The sequence below is a fragment of the Callospermophilus lateralis genome, chromosome 16 (assembly GCF_048772815.1).
Source record: "Callospermophilus lateralis isolate mCalLat2 chromosome 16, mCalLat2.hap1, whole genome shotgun sequence".
In the NCBI taxonomy this organism is placed as follows: domain Eukaryota; kingdom Metazoa; phylum Chordata; class Mammalia; order Rodentia; family Sciuridae; genus Callospermophilus; species Callospermophilus lateralis.
This window is the reverse complement of record NC_135320.1, coordinates 17,494,025-17,518,234: the sequence shown is the minus strand read 5'-3', so window position 1 is coordinate 17,518,234 and position 24,210 is coordinate 17,494,025. Positions and strand designations below refer to the sequence as shown.

At 34.9% G+C, this 24,210-nt stretch overlaps 1 protein-coding gene across 2 annotated transcripts in view; it reads left to right on the top strand.

Moving 5' to 3' along the window:
• The window catches only part of Atp6v1h (ATPase H+ transporting V1 subunit H), a 124,614-nt gene that overhangs the window by 14,276 nt on the left and 86,128 nt on the right, over positions 1-24,210 (top strand). The window contains exons 7-9 of one of the 2 annotated variants that reach the window (XM_076835492.1): positions 2,555-2,608; positions 17,412-17,509; positions 23,665-23,857. In XM_076835492.1, coding sequence (XP_076691607.1) covers positions 2,555-2,608; positions 17,412-17,509; positions 23,665-23,857 — 345 coding nt within the window. The remainder of the gene's footprint in view (positions 1-2,554; positions 2,609-17,411; positions 17,510-23,664; positions 23,858-24,210) is intronic. The other variant, XM_076835493.1, reaches the window with a different exon arrangement.

Here is a 24,210-nt window from a genome sequence, read left to right as displayed (position 1 = left end):
GTCCTGGGTAAGCCTGGAGCTGCCCAGTCCAGCTGTGAGATGACTGTGTCTCACCTTGTTTTCATGATACCACAGTATGACTGTGGGATTGAATAGTGAGGCTCAAAGTGAGACATGAAGCTGCTTGTTGGGCATCTAGGTTGCTTCCAGGCATTTCTAGAGCTACTTCTTCATGAAGGAAGATGGTTTGCTGGTGAAACAGCTGGAAAAATGACAAATTTTCTGAGGAAATTGGCAAATTTTCTGTATTTATCCAAATAAATGGTTCCTTAAAAATGGGTAAAATAGAACATTTATGATGATTTTTCTGAGTAATTTTTTTTTAGGTTTCTAGTGACTAAGTGTTAGGTGATAAGGGGGAGGTTTGGTGGGAATGATGCTTAAAAAAGGAGAGAAATAACGTTGGGTGTCAGGGGGAGTGTTCTGGGAAAGAAAATGTAGTGGGGTAGGTGACATGGAAGAATGAGACTAGGAGAAGTACTATTGGTAATTGTTATATTGTCATCCTTAGGTTACCAAAAAGGATCTATTTGAAATAAATTTTTGGAAAGTTGTAATATAGGTCTCAAGTGACCTTATTATTTCCACAGATTTTAATTTGAGGCTTCAGAAAGGAAGACACCGTGAAACTTTGCTGAGCTTTACTTTTTGCCTTATTGCTTGCCTCTTTTCGTCTAGTTGCCTTTAATGTTTGGATAGAATGTCTGAGATGAAACTGAATCTTTTTAATCACCAAAATAATTTTAAGTCTTTATTGGCTTATTGTGTAAAATATTTTTTAAAATTTACTTTTTCGTTTTAGGTGGACACAATATCTTTATTTTTATGTGGTGCTGAGGTTTGAACTCAGTGCCTCATGTGTGCCAGGCAAACACTCGACCACTGAGCCACAATCCCAGACCATTGTAAAATATTTTTATAAGAACCACCAATTTGAAGATTTTACTGAGTTGGTGAGGTATTTAACAAATAGTATTTAAAACATGAAAAAATATGTTTGTGAAAATGAAATTTTAAATTTCTAAATATATATCGTTTGGAATCAGAATGCTTATTAGTTAAATGGGAAAAACTGATCCCTTTTTCTATTATGAAATTATCTCTCCTTTTAAATAAACCTCATTTCTGCTTTAACGTTAGCTTTCTTTTAAGGCTGTATTGTTGCTGAATTCATAAAATGAATATTGGCAGGGCAGAGAGTTTGATTCTATAATCTTGCACTCACTCTTTGGGCAGTTTCACCTTAGACTTTTTCTCATAGAAATATCACTTAAACTGCCTCACAGATGATTATCTTTCCTCAATTAACCAACATCAGAATTAACCGTTACTTAATTGTAACCATGTCCCAACAATTGCGGAAGTTTTTCTCTCATCATTTGTGGAAGTAAATATTTCAGTGCCTAGAATGGTTTTCATTAGAATTGAGCTTCTTGATATTTGATAAATGGTCTTCAAGATCTTTTCTGTATCTATCCATTGCTGTCTTTTTATCCCAGTCTTTGGCTTTCGGTGTGGTTTAGCATTTCGGCTTTGCAAGTCATCCTGCGACAGGGTGCCTCTTCAGGGTACCTGCTTAGTCTGGCTTTGTGTCTCATAATCTGCGCACTGCTTCAGCTTGCTCTAGGCTCACTCTCTCTTGCTGTGAGCAGAAAGTTCTTCAATAGCCTTTTATCGGTATTAAATTGTAGACTTCTTATTCAAAGGAAGTAATGTAGGATTATTTATGATTTTATATACTACCTTTACCTTGCTCAAATGTCATAGAACAGTGCTATATATGAAAAGTCTCTCTTTCCCTCAAGTGTTTTTTCCTCCCCCCATAAAAAGGACTATAATTTTCTTGATTTTAGAGGAAATAAACTTTCAAAAGCTCAAGTTAGTTACAGGTTTGGATATTTTGTTCTTTGACTTTATACTGGCATTTTTTTTTTTTTTTTGGGTAGTTGGTAGTTCAACTACTTGGTAGTTATTGAATAAAAATAAACATTTCCTTTGAGAAATTCATTGTTACTTTTCTTCTTGCATTTCAGCCTTTGACTCTCTACCTTACATTTTCTTTGGTCATGTCTATATAATATTTGAGGTGTTGATTGTCATAATTTATTAGCATTCCTATAGATGATCTAATCTTCAGTCTCATGTAATATCTTCTATTGTCAGGCACCTATTTTGAAAAGCTTTGCCACAGAATATGATGTAGATAGTTCAGTGAGAAGCAGTCTTCATATTGGAAAAGAATTCAGTAAATAAATCTTGAAATGGAAATTTTAATTATATTATATTATATATAATATATATTATAAATTTTCACATACAAAATTTAGCATCAGATTAGCATCAGATTATTCTTCCATTTTTAGTAATCTATCAATTAAGATATTTTCTGGAAGAGTATAATGATACTTAGAATATTTTACATCATCCTCATGCTTTTTTATAAAGTAGGATTAGGGAAAAATAATTATTAAATTCACTGAGGTCCCTTTTATAAGCTATTATCAGGTTAAAAATTAAAACAAAACTAAGTAATAAGTAATTTATTTCGTAATAGAAACTTCGTGGTAGCGGTGTTGCTGTTGAAACAGGAACAGTCTCTTCAAGTGATGTAAGTACATTCCTTCTTAATTCACTGGCCTCCTCACACTATAAAAAGAAATTTTTTTGAGTCACAGATATTTAAAGTTTCAAGGGGTTTACTAGTTGCTCAAATGTAAATCTATGAATTTGATGTGTTGTCCACCCCCATTTAGTTCGGTTGTATTGCAGAGTGGTGTTATTTAGCTTTTTCTTGCTGTAACCAAAATATCTAATATGAACAACTTAAAGGAGGAAAGATTTATTTTGGCTTTTGGGTTCAGAGTTTCAGTCCATGGTCAGCTGGTTCCACAGCTTTGGGCCTGAGATGAGGCAGAACATTATGGTGCAATGGTGTTGTGGAGGAAGGCTTCTCAGCTCATGGCAGTAAAAGAAGTAGAGGAGAAGAGGGAGATGGAGGGAAGAAGGGAAGGGGATAGGGAGAGAGGGAGGAAGGATGAGAATATAATCCCCAGTGACCTACTTCCTCTAACCATGCCCCACCTACCTATAGTTTTCACCACCTTCTAGTAGTCCATTTAAATTATCAATCCATCAAAGGGGACCAAGCTTTAAAACATGAGACTTTCAGGGGACATTTCAGATCCAAACCATAACAAAAACAATATATTACGTGTGATCTGTGGTGATCAATTTTTCTATGGTCAAGAAACTTGTTTTTCTTTTTTTTTAAAAAAATATTTTTTAGTGTTCACAGACCTTTATTTTATTCATTTATTTATATGTGGTGCTGAGAATTGAACCCAGTACCTCACACATGTGAGGCAAGCACTCTACCCCTGAGCCACCATCCCAGCCCCAAGAAACTTGTCCTTTCTGTTCTCTTTTTTCAGTCCATTTAGACCTGAATTCAACAAGCATCTCAATTCAGGTGTAAAACTGGAGTAAATGATCATAAAGTTAATCTCTTCACTCTTGTCTGACAAAGCTAACTAATATCTGTCTAACCAGTGGGTGAATAGTGTATTGAACAGTTAACAGGGATTCAGTTCACTGATGGCCTTAAAATGTGCTGTTGCACTGTGCTGCTTAGGACTTTTTGTGGACTACATGGTGGTCAAACCTGGACCCCCTCACCCTCCCTTTCAATCAATCTCTCCCCACCTTTTTGTAGAGCCAAAAAGTTAATGGTTAAAACTAATCATGGTTCCCCAAGTTCCTTTCTTGGATAAACCATTTGGGAATGGTTTAACTTTGCTGTACTCTGATAGGTCAGGGATTGGAAATAAGTTTACACAGTAAGGATGGGTATGACTGGAATGAGCTGAGAGAAAGATTGGTGGGGTGAAGAGAAATGAAGGTGAGCTTTTAATTAGCTTAATTTGCTGGAAATGTTTCTTGAAAGCACCTTTAGAGAGTAGATATACTTGAAAGCATCATTAGAGAGTAGTGTCTACAAGCTGTAGATAGTAGAACTAAATTAAGCTCTTTATAGGCCATTTAATACCCATTTTGATTATTAGAGCTTCCATGATCTAAATGGAACATACCATTATGTATGTTCTAAGACTAGACAGCAGAATCCATTGTCAAAGTTAGGAGCCTGGCTTTCCTGGTTGGCATGGGTTGAAGGATTTGACAAATAGTATGTTAGACCAGAAAAGGGAATCTGAAGTGGAATCAGAACACAGTGTAGAACTAGCTGAGCCCTTTTTGGGACGAGGGTGGGGAGAGGAAATCTATTTACTGAGCACTTACTCTCTGCCTGCCACTGTTTTACTCACTTTACATTTACATTGCCTGAGTAATCAAACTCTTTCTTTGATGAAGGTTGTAATATTAGCCACGTTTTATGATAAGCAGGGAGGCCAAGCAGAAAAACACCAGTTTGCCCAGGTCATACAGCCTATGAGTAGCAGAAACTCCAGTGAAATGAATTGCTTAGTGAGAGAATTATTCTTGAGGAAACTGGACAGGTTTGAATTTTTAGGCATTTCTCAAATCACATTACCTACTCAGACTTTTAAATAGGTCAGTGTGTCTTGAAAGCCCCTTTTAGGTTTTCAGAGAATGGAGAAAAGCAGTTTGGTATTCTGCATTTCATAATATTTCCACTTGATGGCAGTACAAAACAAGAAAAATTTGTACACTGCACTATAAGAAACATTTTGAACAATTTTTAAAAATTGTCCACAGAAGCATCATCATGAGTGGATCATAACAAATATTTTAATTTAATATATAATATTGCAAAGGTGGAATTTCCTCATAATGTGTTATATTCTCTTTACCTAGTTGTGAAAATAATATACAACATCAAATTATATCTACTTACTTCATCTACTTAGTTCTTTACTGGTTTTTGAATGTACATTATAAATCTCTCTTTCTGGAATAGACAGACTTTAGATAGGGCAGAGGGGTTGGAGGGGAGGGAGGGTGCATGGGGTTATAAATGATGGTGGAATGTGATGATTATTATTATCCAGAGTACATAAATGAAGACAGGAATTGGTGTGAATGTATACAACCAGAGTTTTGAAAAATTGTGCTCTATATGTGTGATAAGAATTGTAATCCATTCCACTGTCATATATAGATTAAAAAAAAATCTCTTTCTGAGGAAGCATCACAACCTGGAAAGTGGATTGTTGGGCTGATGGCCTGACAAGAGAATACTGTGATCTCTTACCGTCTTCGGAAGACTTAGAATCTGGAGTTTTTGTTTCTTTGTTTTCCTTTTTCTTCTGACTACTTAACACTTAATACCTGTGGGTAGGAAAGCAGAATGTCTCCTAGCTTCCACATTTGACCGTTTCCTGTTTTCTGTCCACGTCCATTGCAGATCTAGTCTTGTATCAGTTATTTCTAGAGGACATTGTTTCACTGCTAGTGAAAGACTGGAATTGCCAAATTCTCCTTGCTGGTTACATGTTACATCTCAGTGTTCTGGAACAGTTCCACGCAATAGAATTTTTTGTGCTGAAGGAAACTTTGTCTATCTGTACCATCCACTAGCCAGGTAGCACTGGGGTGTGTGGCTGGTTTGAGTGAGGAAGTAAGTTTTCAATTTTATTTAAGATTTTAAAAAAAGCTTTATTGAAATTTATTTCATGTACTATAAAATTCATCCACTTGCAGTTCAGTGGTTTTTAGTATACTTATGCAGTTGTGCAATCATTACCACAGTCTAACTTTGAACATTTTCAGCACCTCAGAAAAATGGAAAGCACCTGTACACACCCACAGTCTTTCTCATTTCTGCTCTCCCCTTTCAGCTCCTGGCAACCACAAATCTACTCCTCTTTTAAACATTTCACAGAAATGAAAATGTGTACTTGGTTTTCTGTGACTGGCTTCTTTAACTTAGCATAATGTTTCAAGATTCATCCATGTTTTAGCATGCCATGATAGCATTTCAGAATGGTGGGAGAACAACTTAGTTTCTTTGGGTTTTTGTTACATTCCTTAAATTCTGTGGAAGTTCTATCCTTGTTAATGAAGGTTGGTTTTACTGCTTTGGCTCATTTTTAATTTAGTGCTGTGATGATGTGATTTTTTTTTTTTTCAGTCTTTCAGAAGAGGTAAAGGATATCCGTGATTTAACTCTTTGTTTTCAATCCATCAAAAGTGCTGTCCAAGCAGTAGATATATGTGGGCTGTGTCAGTAATGCACACAATCAGGCCTATTCTTAAATTATAATCTGCTCTAGCTGGGGAGTTGTGGAGTCTGTGGGGTGTGATACTAACATGAGTTGATTATAGCAGTTCCCCACTCTTTTGTTGTTTTGCTTTCTAGTCATCAGTAGTCAATGGTGGTCTGAGAATATTAAGTGGAAAATTCCAGAAATAAAAGACTTGTAAGTTTTAAATAACTTTTGTCATAGTCTGTTGTTACAGTTGTTCTATATTATTATGGTTGTTAATCTCTTACTGTGTCTAATTTATAAATTAAACTTCATCATAAATATGTATATGTAGGAGAAAACATATATAGGGTTTAGGACTATTTGCAGTTTCAGGTATCTACCAGGGTTCTTGGAGCATATTACTGGTAAATAAGGGGGATTGCTGTACTTGTCTTAAGTGTAAATTTCAAGAGCATGTTATTTACTCAAAGCAGTTCTTGGTGGTTTTTCTTTGTTTTTTATCATGAAGTTAATACTTTTAAATATTGGTGATCTTTAAAATATATATACAAAATGAATATTAAGAAAAGGAAGAAACATAAGAATTTTAATTTTAATTAAAAAATTTTTTCAAAATTTGTTCTAATTAGTTATACATGACAGCAGAATGCATTTCAACTCATTGTACACGAATGAAGCACAACTTCTCATTTCTCTGACCATACATGATACACAATCATTCTTGCAATCATACATGTACATAGGGTAATAATGTCTATCTCATTCCATCATTCTTCCTACCCCTAGAGCCCCTCCCTTCCCCTCACTCCCCTCTGCCCAATCCAGAGTTCCTGCATTCTTCCCTAGTGCCCCTCCCCCACATTATGAATCAGCATCCGCATATCAGAGAAAACACTGAGTCTTTGGATTTTTGGAATTAGCTTATTTCACTTACCATGACATTCTCCAACTCCATCCATTTATCTGCAAATGCCATAATTTTGTTCTTCTTTAAGGCTGATAATATTACATTGTGTATATATACCACATTTTCTTTATCCATTCATCTGTTGAAGGACACTTTGATTGGTTCCATAGTTTAGCTCTTGTGAGTTGAGCTGCTATAAACATTGAAGTGGCTACATCACTGTAGTATGCCTATTTTTAAGTCCTTTGGGTATAAACACAGGGGTGGGATAGCTGGGCCAAATGGTGTCTCCAATCCAAGTTTTCTGAGGAATCTCTACACTGCTTTCCAGAGTAGTTGTACCAATTTGCTGTCCCACCAGCAATGTTTGAGTGTACCTTTCCTCTCACATCCTTGCTAACAATTATTGTTGCTTATATTCTTTTTTAAAAAATTAATTAAAAATTTTTTTTACACAAATGTAGCACAACTTTTCATTTCTCTGGTTGTACATTGATGTAGAGTCACACCATTCATGCAATCATACCCATACATAGGGGTAATAATGTCCATCTCATTCTACCATCTCCTCCCCCTCCCTGTTCCCCTTTTTCTTCCTCCCCTCTGTTCAATCCAAAGTTCCTCCAAAATATTGGTGATCTTTAAAATATATATACAAAATGAATATTAAGAAAAGGAAGAAACATATGGATGAGCATCCACTTATCAGAGAAAATATTTGGGCTCTGGTTTTTTGGGAATTGACTTTCTTTGCTTAGCATGTATATTGTCCAACTCTGTGCATTCACCTGTAAATGCCATGATTTCATTCTTTGAGGCTGAGTAATATTACATTGTAAATATATATTTCACAGTTTCTTTATCCATTCATCTGTTGAAGGGCATCTAGGCTGTTTCCACAGTTCAACTATTGTGAATTGAGCTGCTACAAACATTGAGATGTGCTTGTCTTCTTGATAATTGCCATTCTGACTGGAGTAAAATGAAATCTTACAGTAGTTTTGATTTGCATTTCTCTAATTGCTAGAGTTGTTAAACACTTTTTCATGTTTGTTGATCGATTGTATTTCTTCTTCCATGAAGTGTCTGTGCAGTTCCTTAGCTCATTTATTGATTGGATTATTTGTTTTTTTGGTGTTAAGTGTTTCGAATTCTTTCTGTATCCTGGAGTTTAGTGCTGTATCTGATGTGCATGTGGTAAAGATTTTCTCCCATTCTGTAGGCTCTGTCTTCACATTATTGATTGTTTTCTTTGCTGAGAAGAAACTTTTTAGTTTGAATCCATCTAATTTATTGATTCTTGATTTTATTTCTTGCGTTTAGGAGTTGTCTTAAGGAAGTCAGGTCCTAAGCCTACATGATGAAGATTTGGGGCCTACTTTTTCTTCTATTACGTGTAGGGTCTCTGGTTTAATTCTTGGGTCCTTGTTCCACTTTGAGTTAATTTTTGTGCAGGATGAGAGATAGGGGTTTAATTTCATTTTGCTACATATGGATTTTCAGTTTTCCCAGCACCATTTGTTGAAGCACCATTTGTTGTATGTTTTTGGTACCTTTGTCTAGTATAAGATAACTGTATTTATGTGGGTTTGTCTCTGTGTCTTCTGTTCTGTACCATTGGTGTACATGTCTATTTTGGTGCCAATACCATGCTGTTTTTGTTACTATAGCTCGTTAGTATAGTTTAAGATCTGCTATTGTGATGCTTCCTGTTTAACTTGTCTTGCTAAGGATTGCTTTGGCTATTCTGGGTCTCTTATTTTTCCAGACGAATTTCATGACTGCTTTTTCTAGTTCTATGAAGAATGTCATTGGGATCTTGATAGGAATTGCATTAAATCTGTATAAAACTTTTGGTAATATGGCTGTTTGACAGTATGAATTCTGCCTATCCAAGAACATGAGAGAACTTTCCATCTTCTAAAGTCTTCAGTTTCTTTTAAAATCTTTTATTTTTCTGATCGAATTTTTGGAAGGAGTTCCTAGGGATTATACACACACACAGTATAAAAGAAAATTAAATGATGAAGTATTTGAATACAAGACTACCTTTTATATGTCATTTTGAAAGCATAGCACTGATAATAATAAGATAACCTAATACTATGTCTTAGATGTATTCTTGAAAGTTGTATATAAATTAGCAATTTATAAAGTAAATCATGTTTTCTTAGTTATATTAACAACACTTTTTCCTCATAAGATTCTCAATAGTTATGTAACTACAGTATATTAATTAAGGAAATTATATTGAAAATGTTACTTGCACATTTATAAATTTGTAAATTATCAGTGAAGTTTTCAAGAATATATCTCAATTTAATCTAGGTATTTTATGAATATTGACTAAATGATCTCTTTTCATAAGTCATCTTCAAGAGAATTCTTGGCTATATGCATTTTAATTCCTGAATATGAGGTAATAATAGTATACCTTACAATTATCTAGTGTTTATAGAAATTGATTTCCATTTCATAACAGAGATTTGTTTTGTTTGTTAGGGTTGATATTTTCTTTTATTGATAGTGAAACAATTTTGAAGAGGTTAAGTGATGTACCCAAGATAGTGTGGCAAAACTTCTGATTCTTGTTGTGGTATTCACTCCCTTCTTTGCTTCTTTTCCTCTCTTCCCTTCTTTTGCCCCCACCCTACCATTATTTTTTGGCGTTGCTGGGGATTGAGCTCAAGGCCTAAGCAAGTGATCTGTCACTGAGCTACATTCCCAGCCTTCTTCTTTTTTGTTTTTTAAATGTCTTAACTTACGTAAAGTGAAATGCACAGGTCAGATGCTAGTTGGTGGGATGAGTTTATACATTGTAATTCTACCTGTTTGAGATCTCCCTTCACCTCAATTCTGATAAAATTATTGGTACTATATTATCTATTACCATAAATTAATATAGTCTGATCCTGAACTGCATACAAATGCAGTCATATTCATACATTTGGATTTGCTTGTTCAACATTGTGTCTGTGAAATTTACTCACAGCATTTAGCATTATTTTTCTATTAGTGCTATATATTGAGTGATTGCTTCTAGTTTTTGGCTATTGTGAATAATCTTGCTGTGAACATTCTTTTTGCATCTGGAGTGCCTAATTATAGAATGGACTTGCTCAGTAATGAGTTATATGAATTTAATTATAGTACATATTGCCAGTTTTCTAAACCAATTTATGCACCTCTCAACAAAGCATAAGAGTGCCATTTGTTCCAGTTCCCTACTGATACCTGATATTGTCCTGTGCAATTTAAGTCGATGTCTTTCTGATAGAAGCAAAGAAACCTCATCTATGTACACATATGTACATTTACTTTTTGTTTTAAGAAAGGAGAGTCGGGCTGGGGATGTGGCTCAAGTGGTAGCGCGCTCGCCTGGCATGCATGCGGCCTGGGTTCGATCCTCAGCACCATATACAAACAAAGATGTTGTGTCCGCCGAGAACGAAAAAATAAATATTAAAAAATTGTCTCTCTCTCTCTCTCTCTCTCACTCTCACTCTCACTCTCTCTTTGAAGAAAAAAAAGAAAGGAAAGTCATTCAATAGTCATGAAACATATTAAATTAAATCAGGATCCTTCCATTTCATGTAAGAGTGGTTGCTGCAGTTTATTTTAGTCAGTTATATTTCCAAAGTTCATCTGTCACTGATACCAGTGTCCTGAATATTTTCACTCAGTATTTATGAAACAACTGCTCTGTGCTTCAATGCTGACTTTTTTTTTTCAAGAGCTCACAATTCCAAAATATAGGTGAATAATGTGTTATTTCTTTATTTTAGTTTGTACTTTAGTCATATTATCATCAAAATGAGTAATGAAAATTGTCCATAGACAATTTTAAAATATTAGGTTTTACTTTGGTACAATATCATTGATGCTTTTGTATTTCTTTTATTGTGCATTTATATTATAATTTCTTAATTCTTGAATTACTTTGTAATTCTGTAGACTGTGAATCTCTGAGACCATATTCTCTAGGACGGTGAATTCTGTCAGTTATTAGTTTCCTTCCATTTGATGTGATTATTGTACTGTAATATGGCATGAATTTGTATTTTCAGCAACATCAGGGAGTTTATTCTAAATAATATTCTCTTAAATGTGTTGAGAAGTAAAGATGGTGTTTTCTTTATCACTGAGGTTTGTTGTATAGAGTGCAGGTTGTGGTAGGTTCTCAGGTAGAATACATAGCACAGTGAGAAGAACACTAGCTTGGGTATGTAGAGAGTTCACTTCTTGTGCCAATTCAAGTCTGTCTCACTTTTTTAAAAATTAAGAATAATGAATATTTTAATTGATAACTTTTCAATTTTACTTTAAAACAATAAATAAACATACATGATCTGTACTGCTGCTTTTTTTTTTTTAACCAGTGTTTCAAAAATGAAAAGGCAAGAATATCTCAACTACTAGCAACTTGGGAGGCAGAAGCAGGAGAATTGCAAGTTTGAGACCAGCCTCAATAACTTAGTGAGATCTTCAGCAACTTATCAAGACTCTGATTTGAAAAAAAAAAAAAAAAAAAAAAAGACTGGCGATGTAGCTTAGTGGTAAAGTACAACTCTCAGAACCAGGAAAAAAAAAACAGGGATAGAAATAGTTTCATAGAAAAATCACTATTATCATTATATTCCTCATTTGTTTATCCATTTTTTATACATGTAGGAAATGTGAAAAATTTTGCCATAAGCAACACTTGACTTCGTAGTAAAATGATGTTGTATGCAGCACATTTCCAGAAGAAATGAAAATTGTTCAACAATGAGAATTTCTTGCCCTTTGGGAAGAAACACAGTTTGATAGAAGGAATTATGTTAGGCCATCTTGGGTTAGACATTCTTTACCATTTAGTTGTATGGACTTAGAAAAGTTGTATCATCTCGTTAAAATTCTGATTCTTCAGTTACAAAGCAAGCTGAATAATATATATACTTAAAAGTGTTGCTGGAAGACTTAGATGAAACAAAAATATGTTGTTTCCTTATATGAAGAATTTCCACATAGTAGGTGCTCAGTTTTTCTCCTACCCCTTCTCCACCATTTCTTTCCTTCCATCAGAATCTATCTTTTGTAATAATAACTAACAGTGGAAATGGCAACATTTCATTATTTTATTTTTTTACAGTCCCTGATGTCAACATATACTGTACTCAAGAATCTTGACATTATCAAAGTATTTGCTTTAGTTTTTCCTCTAAGCCTGAGGTGTTTCACTTCTTGATTATTCTTTTGTTTGTTTAATTTTCTGATTCAGAGCAAGGAAAATGATTCCTACTAGAGAACTTTGCTTTATTGGATCCTTCAGGTGATGCTTTTTTCCTTCTCATCATTCCTAGGGTTGCTCTGTCACTAGCCATATTCTCAGCCCTCAGATACAAACTGGTTTCCCCATATATGTAATTTGATTTTTTTCTCTCATAGGCTTTAAAATTCTTATTTCGTATGTTAGTCATTCTCATTATAATGTGCTTTGGTGTGGTTCTGCTGTAATTTTGTACATTTGGGGTCCAATAAAAATTTTGTATTTGATTTTCCATTTCATTCTTTAGGTTTGGCAAGTTTTCTGATATTATGTCATTGAAAATATTGTGTATTCCTTTGGCTTATATCTCCATGTTTTGTATATAATAAATCTTAAATTTGATCTTTTCATGTTATTTCATATTTCTTGGAAGTTCTGTTCATGATTTCTTACCATGTTCTCTGTATGGTTGACTTTATTTTCAGAAGTATATATTTTGTCTTCATTACCTGAGGGTCTGTCTTCTAGGTGGTCTAGTCTGTTGGTGATACTTTCCACTGAATTTTTAATTTGATTTATTGTTCCCTTCATTTCGAGGATTTTTGCTTGCTTCCTTTTTATAATCTCTGCCTCTTTATAGAAGTGGTCTTTCAATGCCTGCATTTTCTTTCTGATACCATCCTTTAGTTTGAAGATCAGTGTAACTATGTACCTTCTAAACCCATTCTCTGACATTTCTTCTACTCTGTTGTCTATGGATTCTATTGTTAGAATGTTTTGGTTTGTTTGAGGTGCTTTGTTTTCTTGTTTTTTCATATTGTTTGTGTGTCTTCCCCTCTAGCAGTGTGGATCTGAGGCAGTACAGTTTCTATCCTGTAGACTTACAGTATCCCTGAAGGCTTCCAGTACCTCACCTTTAAGAGGGAGACCAATATTAACAGCACCCAATGCAAACAATATACAACCTTCAAACAAATAGCTCCTATTAAGATGTCTACAGTTTTGTCACTATACGTAGAATGATATATTCAATTATTGTCTAAAATATAAACAGTAAGTTTGCTAAAAGGGTTTACCTTTTTAAACGATGGATAGTGAGAGAACAGAAGTAGTATGAGATGTGAGTTCATGAGGGAAAAGGAGAAGATAGAGGTAAAGATTTATAGGAAGAGTGAGGGGGAGGAATTAGTAGCAGTTGGCTGTTAGCATGAGAGAGGCAAGAAAGAGAAACCAGGGAGACAGATAAAGGAGAAAAAATATATAGGGGGATCAAAAAATAAAACTATAAAGATAAGAATATACAATAAAACTATAATATACTATTCAGACATCCCATTCCTCAATAAATTGATACATGGAAAATATTTGGATCCAAAGATGGTAGAGATGTGAGAGAGAAGGAGAAGAAAAAAAAAAAGGAAAGTCTCAATGGAAAATTGAACGATTGCTTCCGTTGGCTTTTAAAAATTTTCTCAGCTCCCCTTCTCTGCTGGTAGGTGGGGTTATCTGAATTTTGATGGTAGCTCCAGTCCTGTGGGTGCCAGACCCATTGGCTGGGTGAACCTATAGCAAGATGCCCTCACACCCTCTTCTAGTCTTCCTACCCGTTGTGCTGGCCCCTTCTGCCCATGTGCACTTCGGGACTCACTGAGCGGGAGAGAGCCCAGTTTCTCCAACCTGTGCTTTACCTGGGGAGCTGCCCTCAGTTTCCAGCTTTCCACAGGCTTGCCAGGCCCACACTGGCCCCACACAGACTCAAGCTGCAATCTGATGGATCCTGGGCTTCAGATTTCCCAGGTGCTGCCTTGCTGGAGTCCCAAGATCTCAATGCCATTTCAGCTTGCAGAGAGACCACCAGGGATGCGCTCACACAAAGGAGCGACCCTGCAAAGAGGCGGCCAGAGGGCAGCCACTAGCTTACCCAGCAGGAAGACCTCAGGCACAACCAGACCAGCAGGTACCCTGACAATATATCTCTAGGCCCTGGCTGGTATCCCTAGACTGAGGCAGCCATGCCCCAGGATGGTGGCAGTGGTTGTGGCAAACCTGCAGGCCCTGAGTCCAGGCCTGGCCTGTGTCCCAAGATGGCAGTGGCCTCATGTATCCAAACCTGTGGGTACTCTTGATATGGACTTCCAGGCGGCAGTGGGCAGCTTGCGATCCGTGGGTAGTCTGCTGGCAAATGGTGGGCAAATGGACAAATGACAGATGATTAGCAGTGGTCAACCAGCTGTCTGCCAATTTGTGATTTTCTTGCTTCAGCCTCTTAGCTCTCTAGGATTATAGACATGCACCACTGCATCCAGCTTGAACTCATTACTTTAATTTCAACAATTATATCAAATGTGTAAGCCTTATATTCCCCATTTGAAGAAGTGGTTGTCATAATGATGAATTGTTCATGTTATTAAAATGGGAAATTTCAATTTCTCCTTTTATTTTGATATTTAATTTTTTTTGAAAGTATGTTGAAAAATGTACATGTTCATAAGTTGTCTTTGTAAAAAGTTGTTTTGTTTTTGTTTTTCATTTTCTTTTGGTACTGGGGATTGAACCCAGGGGCATTTTACCATTGAGCTACATACCTAGCCTTTAAGATTCATTTTTTTTTCAAGATGGGGGTCTCTCTTAAGTTGTCCAGGCTGGCCTCAAAATTGTGATCCTCCTCTGGCTCCCAAGTCACTGGAATTAACAGGAGCACACACTGTGCCTGGCTCATTTTTGACATATTTTGATAGTTACAAAGGTTAAAAAATTTATTTTTATTACATGGAAGACTTTAAAATAAAGAACTAAATGTGAATGATATTAAAAAATAATAAGAAAGAGTATTCAGGAAATAATAGAGTGAGTATCTACAACGTCTTTTTTGTTTGACTATTGAATAAATCAGTCCAAATACAATAATACTTCTTCAGTGGAGAAATGAATTACTTTAGCAACTTACATGGAAACTATTGAGCTAACTGAGCTATTAATACTCTAAATTTCCTAGTAAAGTAGGATGACATAACTGAAAATTAGAAATTTACATGAGTTCTCAAATTGAGATTATTTAAATTTAAAAAATAGGCAGTTATATTAGGTCCATAATTTCTCTAGGAAATACTTTGAATAATCAATCAAATTATCTTGGCTTCCAGAAGAGATAGGGTAATAATGATAAATTGTGTCTATCTCTACAGTTTTGATTATTATCAGTATAGCAATTTTGATCACAGTCTTAGACTTTTAAACCATCAAATCATGTCTACTTGGGCACTACTCATCTGGAATTAGTATAAGATATAAGGTTTATTTGCACATTCCATTGTTTGTTAATTCGAGAAATATTTGTTGAGTGCCTTATAGGTATAGCATGATGCTGTGAGTGAAGTGCTGAACAAGATGGGCATGAGTCCTGCCTTCGGAGGGCCACATTGTGTCTGGGAGCACAGCATTAAGTTAATAATTACACAGTTGATTATTACAATAAATGTGTGCCACTGCCTATTAAAGAGAAGCACAGGGTCCTTTGACAGTGTACAAGTATAGTACCCTCAGCTGTGGGACCAGTTCATTTATAATGAAGCTGCCACCAGTAGTGAAGAATCCATACTTGTACTATATTACAGATTTCAATAGCCATGGTGAAGGAACATAGAAAAGACTTAAAATAAATCAAGAATTTTTGTGTTGAGAGGAAAATGATAAATGAAGAGGAGAGAGTGCCCCTTTTTTGCCATTTTCCCCCCATTTTCATTTATGTCTAGAATCTTCCACAAGATATCTCTCTAAACATGAAAGGTGGAATTCCTCTTCTTTAGTAAGGGTTTGTACCTTCTGGCTTAATTGGAAAAATACATATTTTGTTCCATTATCAAGATTGTTTTAGGAGCTGAAAATGCACTATTTTTTGTCATTATGCTAATGTTTTGAGTTTTCAGGCAAGTATATTCCTGGATATGTTGTGTGAACAGTGTTACTACTTTCTAGGTGGAGCATAACATATAACCTTTTCCTTGATAACATTTGTCTATTTCTACCAAATGTACATGATATCATTGCAGTTTTGTATTTGAGTGCCCAGACTTTCTTTGAAGTGTTAGACTTTTACAAATGTTATTTAAATGATACTATAGATTTTAGTAGTGTCATATATATTAGGTTTTGTGAATTTTTATAATATCCATGGTTCTTTCCTTTGAAAAATTTGTTTCTAATAGTATACTCTTTATGAAGGCTAGAGTCTGAAATTTCTTTTAAGTCTTTCCACTTCTTAAAAAATATAAGACTCATTGTAACTATTTAAAGAAGAGCCCAGACCAGGTATTTCTACTAGCTTTGGTAAAAAGGAGGGGTTTGTAACTTTGAGGAGAATGATTCATATTTATTGGAAATTTCAGATTTAAACTTGATTTCTATAAGGTAGTTACTATGACTGTTTTAAGAATCATGAACTGCCTTTTACAGGTGTTTATTTGACTTTTTAAATGTGCCATACAGATCTTTTTTGAAGCTGTGTCTAGTTGTGTGCTCAGTGAATTATTTTCCTTAAACAAACAGTACCCCTTCAGTTTAAGGACCAAGAAACTAAATACTGTATTAGAAAGATTCAATAACTTGTCTAAAGTCATTTAATTATAGGCCTGTCTTGATGCATCCACTCTTTTTTTCATTTTTATTATTGTTCTTTGATATTTGTATAATCATGAATAATTACTATTTTTTTCTCTATAGTGCCTCTATTTGGGAGTATTTGAAATGTTACAACTCATTATGCTTATTTATCAAACTGTATCAAATATACTTTTACTTTATGTCTTTATTTCCCTAATTATATATGTTAAATTGTCTTGCATTGTGTAGGTGTAATTTGGGAGACAAAATCGTCTTCATTTTTAAGAAGCAGAGATAAAGGCAAACATAAGGATCAACTTTTGAAAAGATATCAGGGAATTTCTGATGAAATGATGCTAACCAATTTCAGTAAAAAACTAAACTTTTCCTGTAGAAATGGGTGCGCATGATTTCATGACTTTAAATGCTTTCCCATTTTAAAACTATGTACTTTTTTTTGTGTGTGTAGAGTTCTCAGTATGTGCAGTGTGTTGCTGGGTGTCTGCAGCTGATGCTCCGGGTCAACGAGTACCGTTTTGCCTGGGTGGAAGCAGATGGGGTAAACTGGTGAGTGCCCTTTACTTTTGATGTAGAATAACATTTAAAAGCATTTCTCCCTGACATTTTCAAAGAAATTAATACATTTAATCATCCAACAGAAGTATTTTATATTTTCATGTCTGTTTAACAATGGATTATGCTAATTTTCTTATAAGTCAATAACTATCAAACTGAACATTTCCCTTCCCTTACTGGTTTGTGCATTTAAAAGAGGTTGAAGCCTTCTAAGGTCCTAATGCTGGACGGAACAACTCAGAAAACAAAATAATTATAAAAGTATTATGTGATGAATACAGATAAAAATCAATTAGGAAATGTCCCATCAGAAAAAAGTGTGTGTCAACTGTTTTTATAAGCCATATAATTTAGTCCATTCTTGTGGGGTCCTAATTTGCAGGTACGAAAACTTTAAGAAGCTGTTAATAAACAACCTAAGAAAAATCTCCCCCAAAATACTGGAATTTCTGTTTTATCACTGGAAACCCAATTTATACTGTACTCTTTTTAGTTAGTGAGAGCATTGTTTCTTTGTTGGAAAATAAACATACGAAATTAGGTTATCAATAGTAGATTCTTTGGTGAGCAAGGATTTAGAGCAATAGTTGATTGACAATATGTGTGTGGCATCAAACTCTTTCAGAACTTTATGTTACATCTTCAATGTAGATGAATACTGTGAAAGGGATTTGAATATTCTGGATTCCCTCTACAAATATGTGCAGTTTTTAAAACTTTCTTAGACTTCTGCAAAACGCTTTTCTTATGAATTGAATTTAAATCATCATGTACCACTCAATCTCCACTGACTCAGTGAGTTAGTATGTATGTTCAATATATTTATGACTATTTACCCCTGAATCTACCAGGAAAAGTAGTTATTCAGTTTGCCATCTGGTCCAGCAGTTCTTCTAAAAAAATATAGTTTTAGTTTTCTTATGAAAAATTAATTAATCAAAAATAGAGAGAAAGTAAAAACCAACTATTAGAAATTTTAATAGGAATTTAAATGTAGCAGCTCTTTTTGTAGTAAGTAAATTTTGATGCATAAATACCATAAAACAATGAAAAAAATCATCACATATTCTTGAGCAAAATTGACCAGGTTTTTGTTGTGGAATATTGTCTTGAAGACTTTTGTGTTCAATACCAACAAGTGAGAAAATTGTACTTCCTTTTTGTCCATAGAAGACATATATTGCTTACTCATTAATTATTGCATCTGAGAAAATTTTTTTATGGTATGATCATCTAAACACACATAATTTCACCATCATTGTTAGAACAGAATGCTATTTCTCACTTTGTTTTTGTCTTCTGATTAATGATTGTGAGATGTATTCTTCTGTTAATCATTGTTATGGGTGGAAAGTAAAAAGTTCTGAATTCTCAGCTGTGTGTTTCTGCTGTTGGGAGATTCATTAGGAAGACTCATGGAGTCAGCAGCTGGGACTCATAGCTAAACTTTATTGCAGAGATGTGGTCAGGATGCACACAGGTAGTCTGTAAGTGAAAAAGACAAAGGCTGAATCTGGAAGAATTTACCTGCAGGCTTCCTCATGCTCCCTCCCTTTCATGAGGTCCCACTGAGTGTACCCTCCCCCATCAACAAAAATGCAGCAACATTTGTGTGAGATTTCTGTCCAAGAAACTAATTATTGTCTCATCTTCCATGCATTTTACTGGAGACTAGTAGTGTAGATACCCACTGACTATAATACATCAAAATTTCAGACTCCGAAAAGAAAGTGGTTATCTAAATCAAAATACTATAGATTTGAGTGGCTTATGATAGTTCTGGAGGCTGGGAAGTCCAAGATCAAGGTATTAGTGGTTTTGGTGTCTGGTGAGGGCCTGCTTCCTGGTTCAGGTTGGCTGTCTTTTCACTCTAACCTCTTATGACCGAAGGGTCAAAGGGTCTCTTAGGCCCTTTTAAGGGCACTAATTGCATTCATGAGGGCTTTGCCTGTATGGCCTAATCCCAAAGACCTCACTTCTTCACACTGTTACCTTGGAAGTTAGGATTTTAACATGAATTTTGGAGGGACACAGATACTTAAACCATAGCAATGGATGTTCATAGCATACACCATATTATTTGTACAAACTGTGTATGTACAATGAGCTACCCTTAAGATTTAGGGAAAATTTTGTGTTGATGTAGGGAACTCGTTACTAGCCAAGTTCCTAAAAGCTAGCCAATGGCCAACCTTACAAGCTGGTCTTTTTAAGACTAGCAATCTTAAGATTGTGATGTCAACTCTTCTGCATAGAAACCTAATGTGGACTACAAAAATGATGTTTCAAGTCTTTTTACTTTCCTAAAAGATGATGCCATATTTTGGGCAGAGCAATAAGAAGAAATAATGATTATTTCAGTATATTTCATTATATCATCATTATATAGGTCTCTATTTTTTTAGTTTTTTATTTAATAGCATAATTAATTATGGTTAATAATGATGAAATAATATTTAGGATTATGAAATAGTCCAAGATCACCAAGATCCCATAACATGTCCTTTGTTTATAAAAGGACTTAATAGGTCCATACAGCCATTGCAAAATAAAATAAATTTTATTCTACTAAATAAAAATTAGACTTTTCTCCTTTGGAATACCTGTGAGAAATTAAAAGTCATGATGTGGCAATCTCTACAAATAGTTTTTATGTTGTTCAAAAAATTAACTTAAATTAAAAAATTTTGTCCAGTGGATTCTCTTGGTATAGGGACTTCTAACTAAATGCTGCTGTCTCAATTACTATATTTTGTATTTTGGAGAACAGTCAACAGTACTTACTTAGCCTTTGTATTTTGGTATGCTAATCATCACTAATGAAATGAGCAGTAATCAAATAAATCTTTAGGTTGTGAACAGACATTAATAAGGTATATCTAAACTTGCTAATAGTGTAGCAATTTAGAAAAGTAATTTAATCCTTTTATTTTTTCAGAGGTAAAACATACTTTCTACTTTCCCATTTGTCTTGCTTAGTATTGAAGTTTTAGTTTCTGGTGCTTCTCAGATCACAAGCAAGAATAATGTAAAGAGAAAAAAAATGCAAGAATAGGCTGTTTAATGAGAGGAAGATAACTGATTTAAAAAAAGTACAGTTTAATCAACATAGTCTGCTTTTTTTTTTTGGCTAAAAAGCCATTGTATACACGACACAACACTATTTTTGAATATTTATGTACTTATGTAAGATAAAATACTTTTTCATTGTGTTGAAATTGTTGACTTTACAGTCTGAAGACTGGCATTGACTTTTTAAGTATTGCAGCTAAAAGTGGGCATTTCCTGGAGTTAATTGTCTTCACAATTCAACTAGCATTTATGAACTATTATATCCTCAAATTTGAAGGTTTCGAAAGTATAAAGTAATGCAAAATTTAAAGGCAAGTTTTAAGAAAAAATAGTTGAAATCTTACGCTCTTGGGTGATGTTGTGTGATGAGGTAATGAGGTACTTATGGATTTGGAGGGCAGCGTCTTGTTCAAAGTGTGTCTTAGCCAGTACCCATCTATTTTGTCTCACTATTCCTTTTATTCATTTGATTTAAAATAACTTATTAAAAAGTAAAATAATACTAATAGTGATTTTGGCCTCACAGACCTTAGTCGTCTTCTAATCTTGGATTTGCTAGTTATACTTCCTGAGCTTTCTATATATTGTGCTACATATAATGGGGACTACAAAGATATATGGCTCTTCTCTTTATGAAGTTTATAATCTAGTCAGAAAATATTAGAACCCATCAAAGGCAGCCTTTAGTATTCTACAACTTCATTTAGTGACTTTCTCAGTGATTTTAAAAGTCACATCAACCTTGCAGATTCACATTTTTTAAAACTCAGCAGTCACATTTAACTTGCCTTCTTAATTAAAGGGATGGCACAGGGTTGGATGCCACATTCACTTCTCTGGTTCCTTCCTCAGTGAATCCTCCTTTCACCCATGGTAACCTGTAAGCTATTTGAGAGCATAGACAGCATCATTTTTGCTTCCTGTTATATCCCTTGTGCCTTGCTCTATACCTTCACATAGCTCCTTAGCAAATACTTGTTAAATCAGTATATTTAGTTATATCTTGGGTCTTAATATTCTTGGTTTTCTTGGCATGTTCTTCTTGCTACTTCACTATATTCAGGGTTGTTATCCTGAAGTCAGTTCCTTCTTTATTCTGGAAAACAGGAGTTTTATTTTGCTTTATTAGGATATTTCTTGTGTCTAATATTTAGATATAGAAGACTTCTTTTTAACATAATCATATATATTGTGTAAATTTTGAACTCTTCTAAATGTTTCTGCAGAGATTATCATTGTTGACAACTACCTCTTTTGAAATCTTTCTGCTTTACTTTGGTTTCTGTAATAGTGTACTGTTTGTGGGCTCCCTGGGTCAACCCCTCTTATTATTAAAAAACCAAAACAAAACTGATTCTGTCAGAAAATTTGATATGAAGAATTATTAAGTAAGTCTACATTTACTATCTACTTTGTTCTAAAAACTAAATGAAGAAATGACTCAAGTGTTAGAGAGGTAGCAAGTACTTCCCTAAAGCTGAGGGAAGCAATGGTCACAGGTTAGGATCACTAAAATTTACATGCTTGAAGGAGGGGCAAATGCATCCAAAATTTGGACCTTTGAGGAGGAGGTGCCACCCCTCTGATACTGACATATCTAAATTCTGACAAAGTGCCTCATTCACAGACTCAGGCCTCTGGGGAGAGGGCCCCCGCACTGTCTGGTTTGGTCTGATGAAGTGTTTTCTACTGAACTGGAAGAACTGCAAACTGAGTTCAGCTGCTGCCAGAGAAACAAAACCAACACAGCAAAGTTCCTCCTTCTTCCATCCTTGCAGTCAGCCTCAAGTACTCCCTTTTGGTCAAGGCTAAGAGGGAGCCAGCTGGTATGGCAGAAATGTGGTTCCCAGGTTCTCACCCCACAGCATCACAAAGCCAAGTATAGAAGGCTTAGTTGAGTAATGGAACAGAGAACAAGGAAACCAGTCTCTAAGGTGTTGATAGTATAAAGTTACATGGTTTCTCAGGAGTTGAGATACTGACATCAGTAAATCATATATGAGAAAATTAATAATTTGGTAAGTTTAGAACTGTATGTAAATCACAAAAATGGAGAATTGGCACAAATATAAGCTTCTAATAATTTAATTAGAAGATTAATTTTCAAAATTAGATTTTGAAAATTGTTCAGCTTTTACTTATAGAGCAATTTTAGGTTTACAGAAAAAAAAAAATTCACATGTAGAAAGTTTCCATATGTGTGCCCCTTCATTTCAGCACTGAAGTTTCCTTTTATTGATGTCTTAAATTAGCACGATATATTTGTTCTTATTGAGGCATCAATATTGATACACTACTGTTAACTGAGGTCCACAGCTTATAGTAGGAGTCACTCTGCTGGACATTCTGTGTGTCTGAGCTCCCCTTAACTTGGTGGTCAGTTTTAATGGTCTTATTTGATAATTTCTGCCTTTCATTGTCTGAATATAGGCATTTCGCAGGGAAATTTGCTTATTTATCTTCTGTTGTATATTTTTTTCCCTGGGGAAATCTCTTTCATTTCCATGGAGTTTTCCAGTGAAGTAGAAGATTTATCTATAATCCATCTAGGATTTTCTCTGACCCCCAAATTCTGTGATAGCCTGTGTAAAATTCAGACTCCTCACAGGTTTCCTCTGGAGTCATTCCCTCCTTTCTCTGAGTTTTCTGTGTATATTAAATCTATTCTCTTGGTTGCACAGATGCAAAATCTTCATGTGAAATTTGACTTGAAGATGTACATTTGTTTTGTCATGACTTTCTGTTGATGTTAGCTCTCTGTTGCTTGTCATATTCTTCTTACCATCCTCTTATTACAAGTCTTGGTTCCCTTTCTTGTTGCTTCTAATGCAGCAAATGCTCCTGCTGCCTGAGGTCCTATGACTTTTGGAGAGAGGGTTAAGTGGAACTGTGCTGGAAATGGCCCACTTTGAGTAGCAATTTGGCTGTGTGCTGTTGCTGGTGGAAAAGAAACTGAGGACACAATTCAGAGAGGCTTTTTCCATTAGTGTTCAAAACGAATAATCACTCATTTCTTTTTTGATGTTTCATCATATTAAATGTTTTCTAAATGCCTGTTTCTAAATCCCTTTCAGCATAATGGGAGTTTTGAGTAACAAGTGTGGCTTTCAACTCCAATATCAAATGATTTTTTCAATATGGCTCCTGGCATTCAGTCCTCAAATGTGTGAACACCTGCGGCGCTACAATATCATTCCTGTCCTCTCCGACATCCTCCAAGAATCTGTCAAGGAGAAAGTCACAAGGATCATTCTTGCAGCATTCCGTGTAAGTTTTGGTGCTTGTTGTTATTGTTGTTGGTGGTGGTAGTGGTGTGTGTGTGAGAGAGACAAAGGCACTTTCTATTGTGCAGTATATATGAATTTTAGCAGATGGGAAAATTACTTGCCCTCTGTGTTTTACATGTAGTTTTATAAACATACAATAAGATATCATTGGTTTGTCTTTATGGCATGGGGCTGTGGAGCAGGTTGGAGGAAACCATCTAAATCAATGAAATGTGTGAGTCATAGAATACTTGTAAGGAAAGGTAATTCGGTTATATTCAGTTGAAGAAAGTCTCCCTTTTCTTTATTGCTTGCCATGAGACTGCTATTTGAGGAGTTTTCTCTCATGGGGCC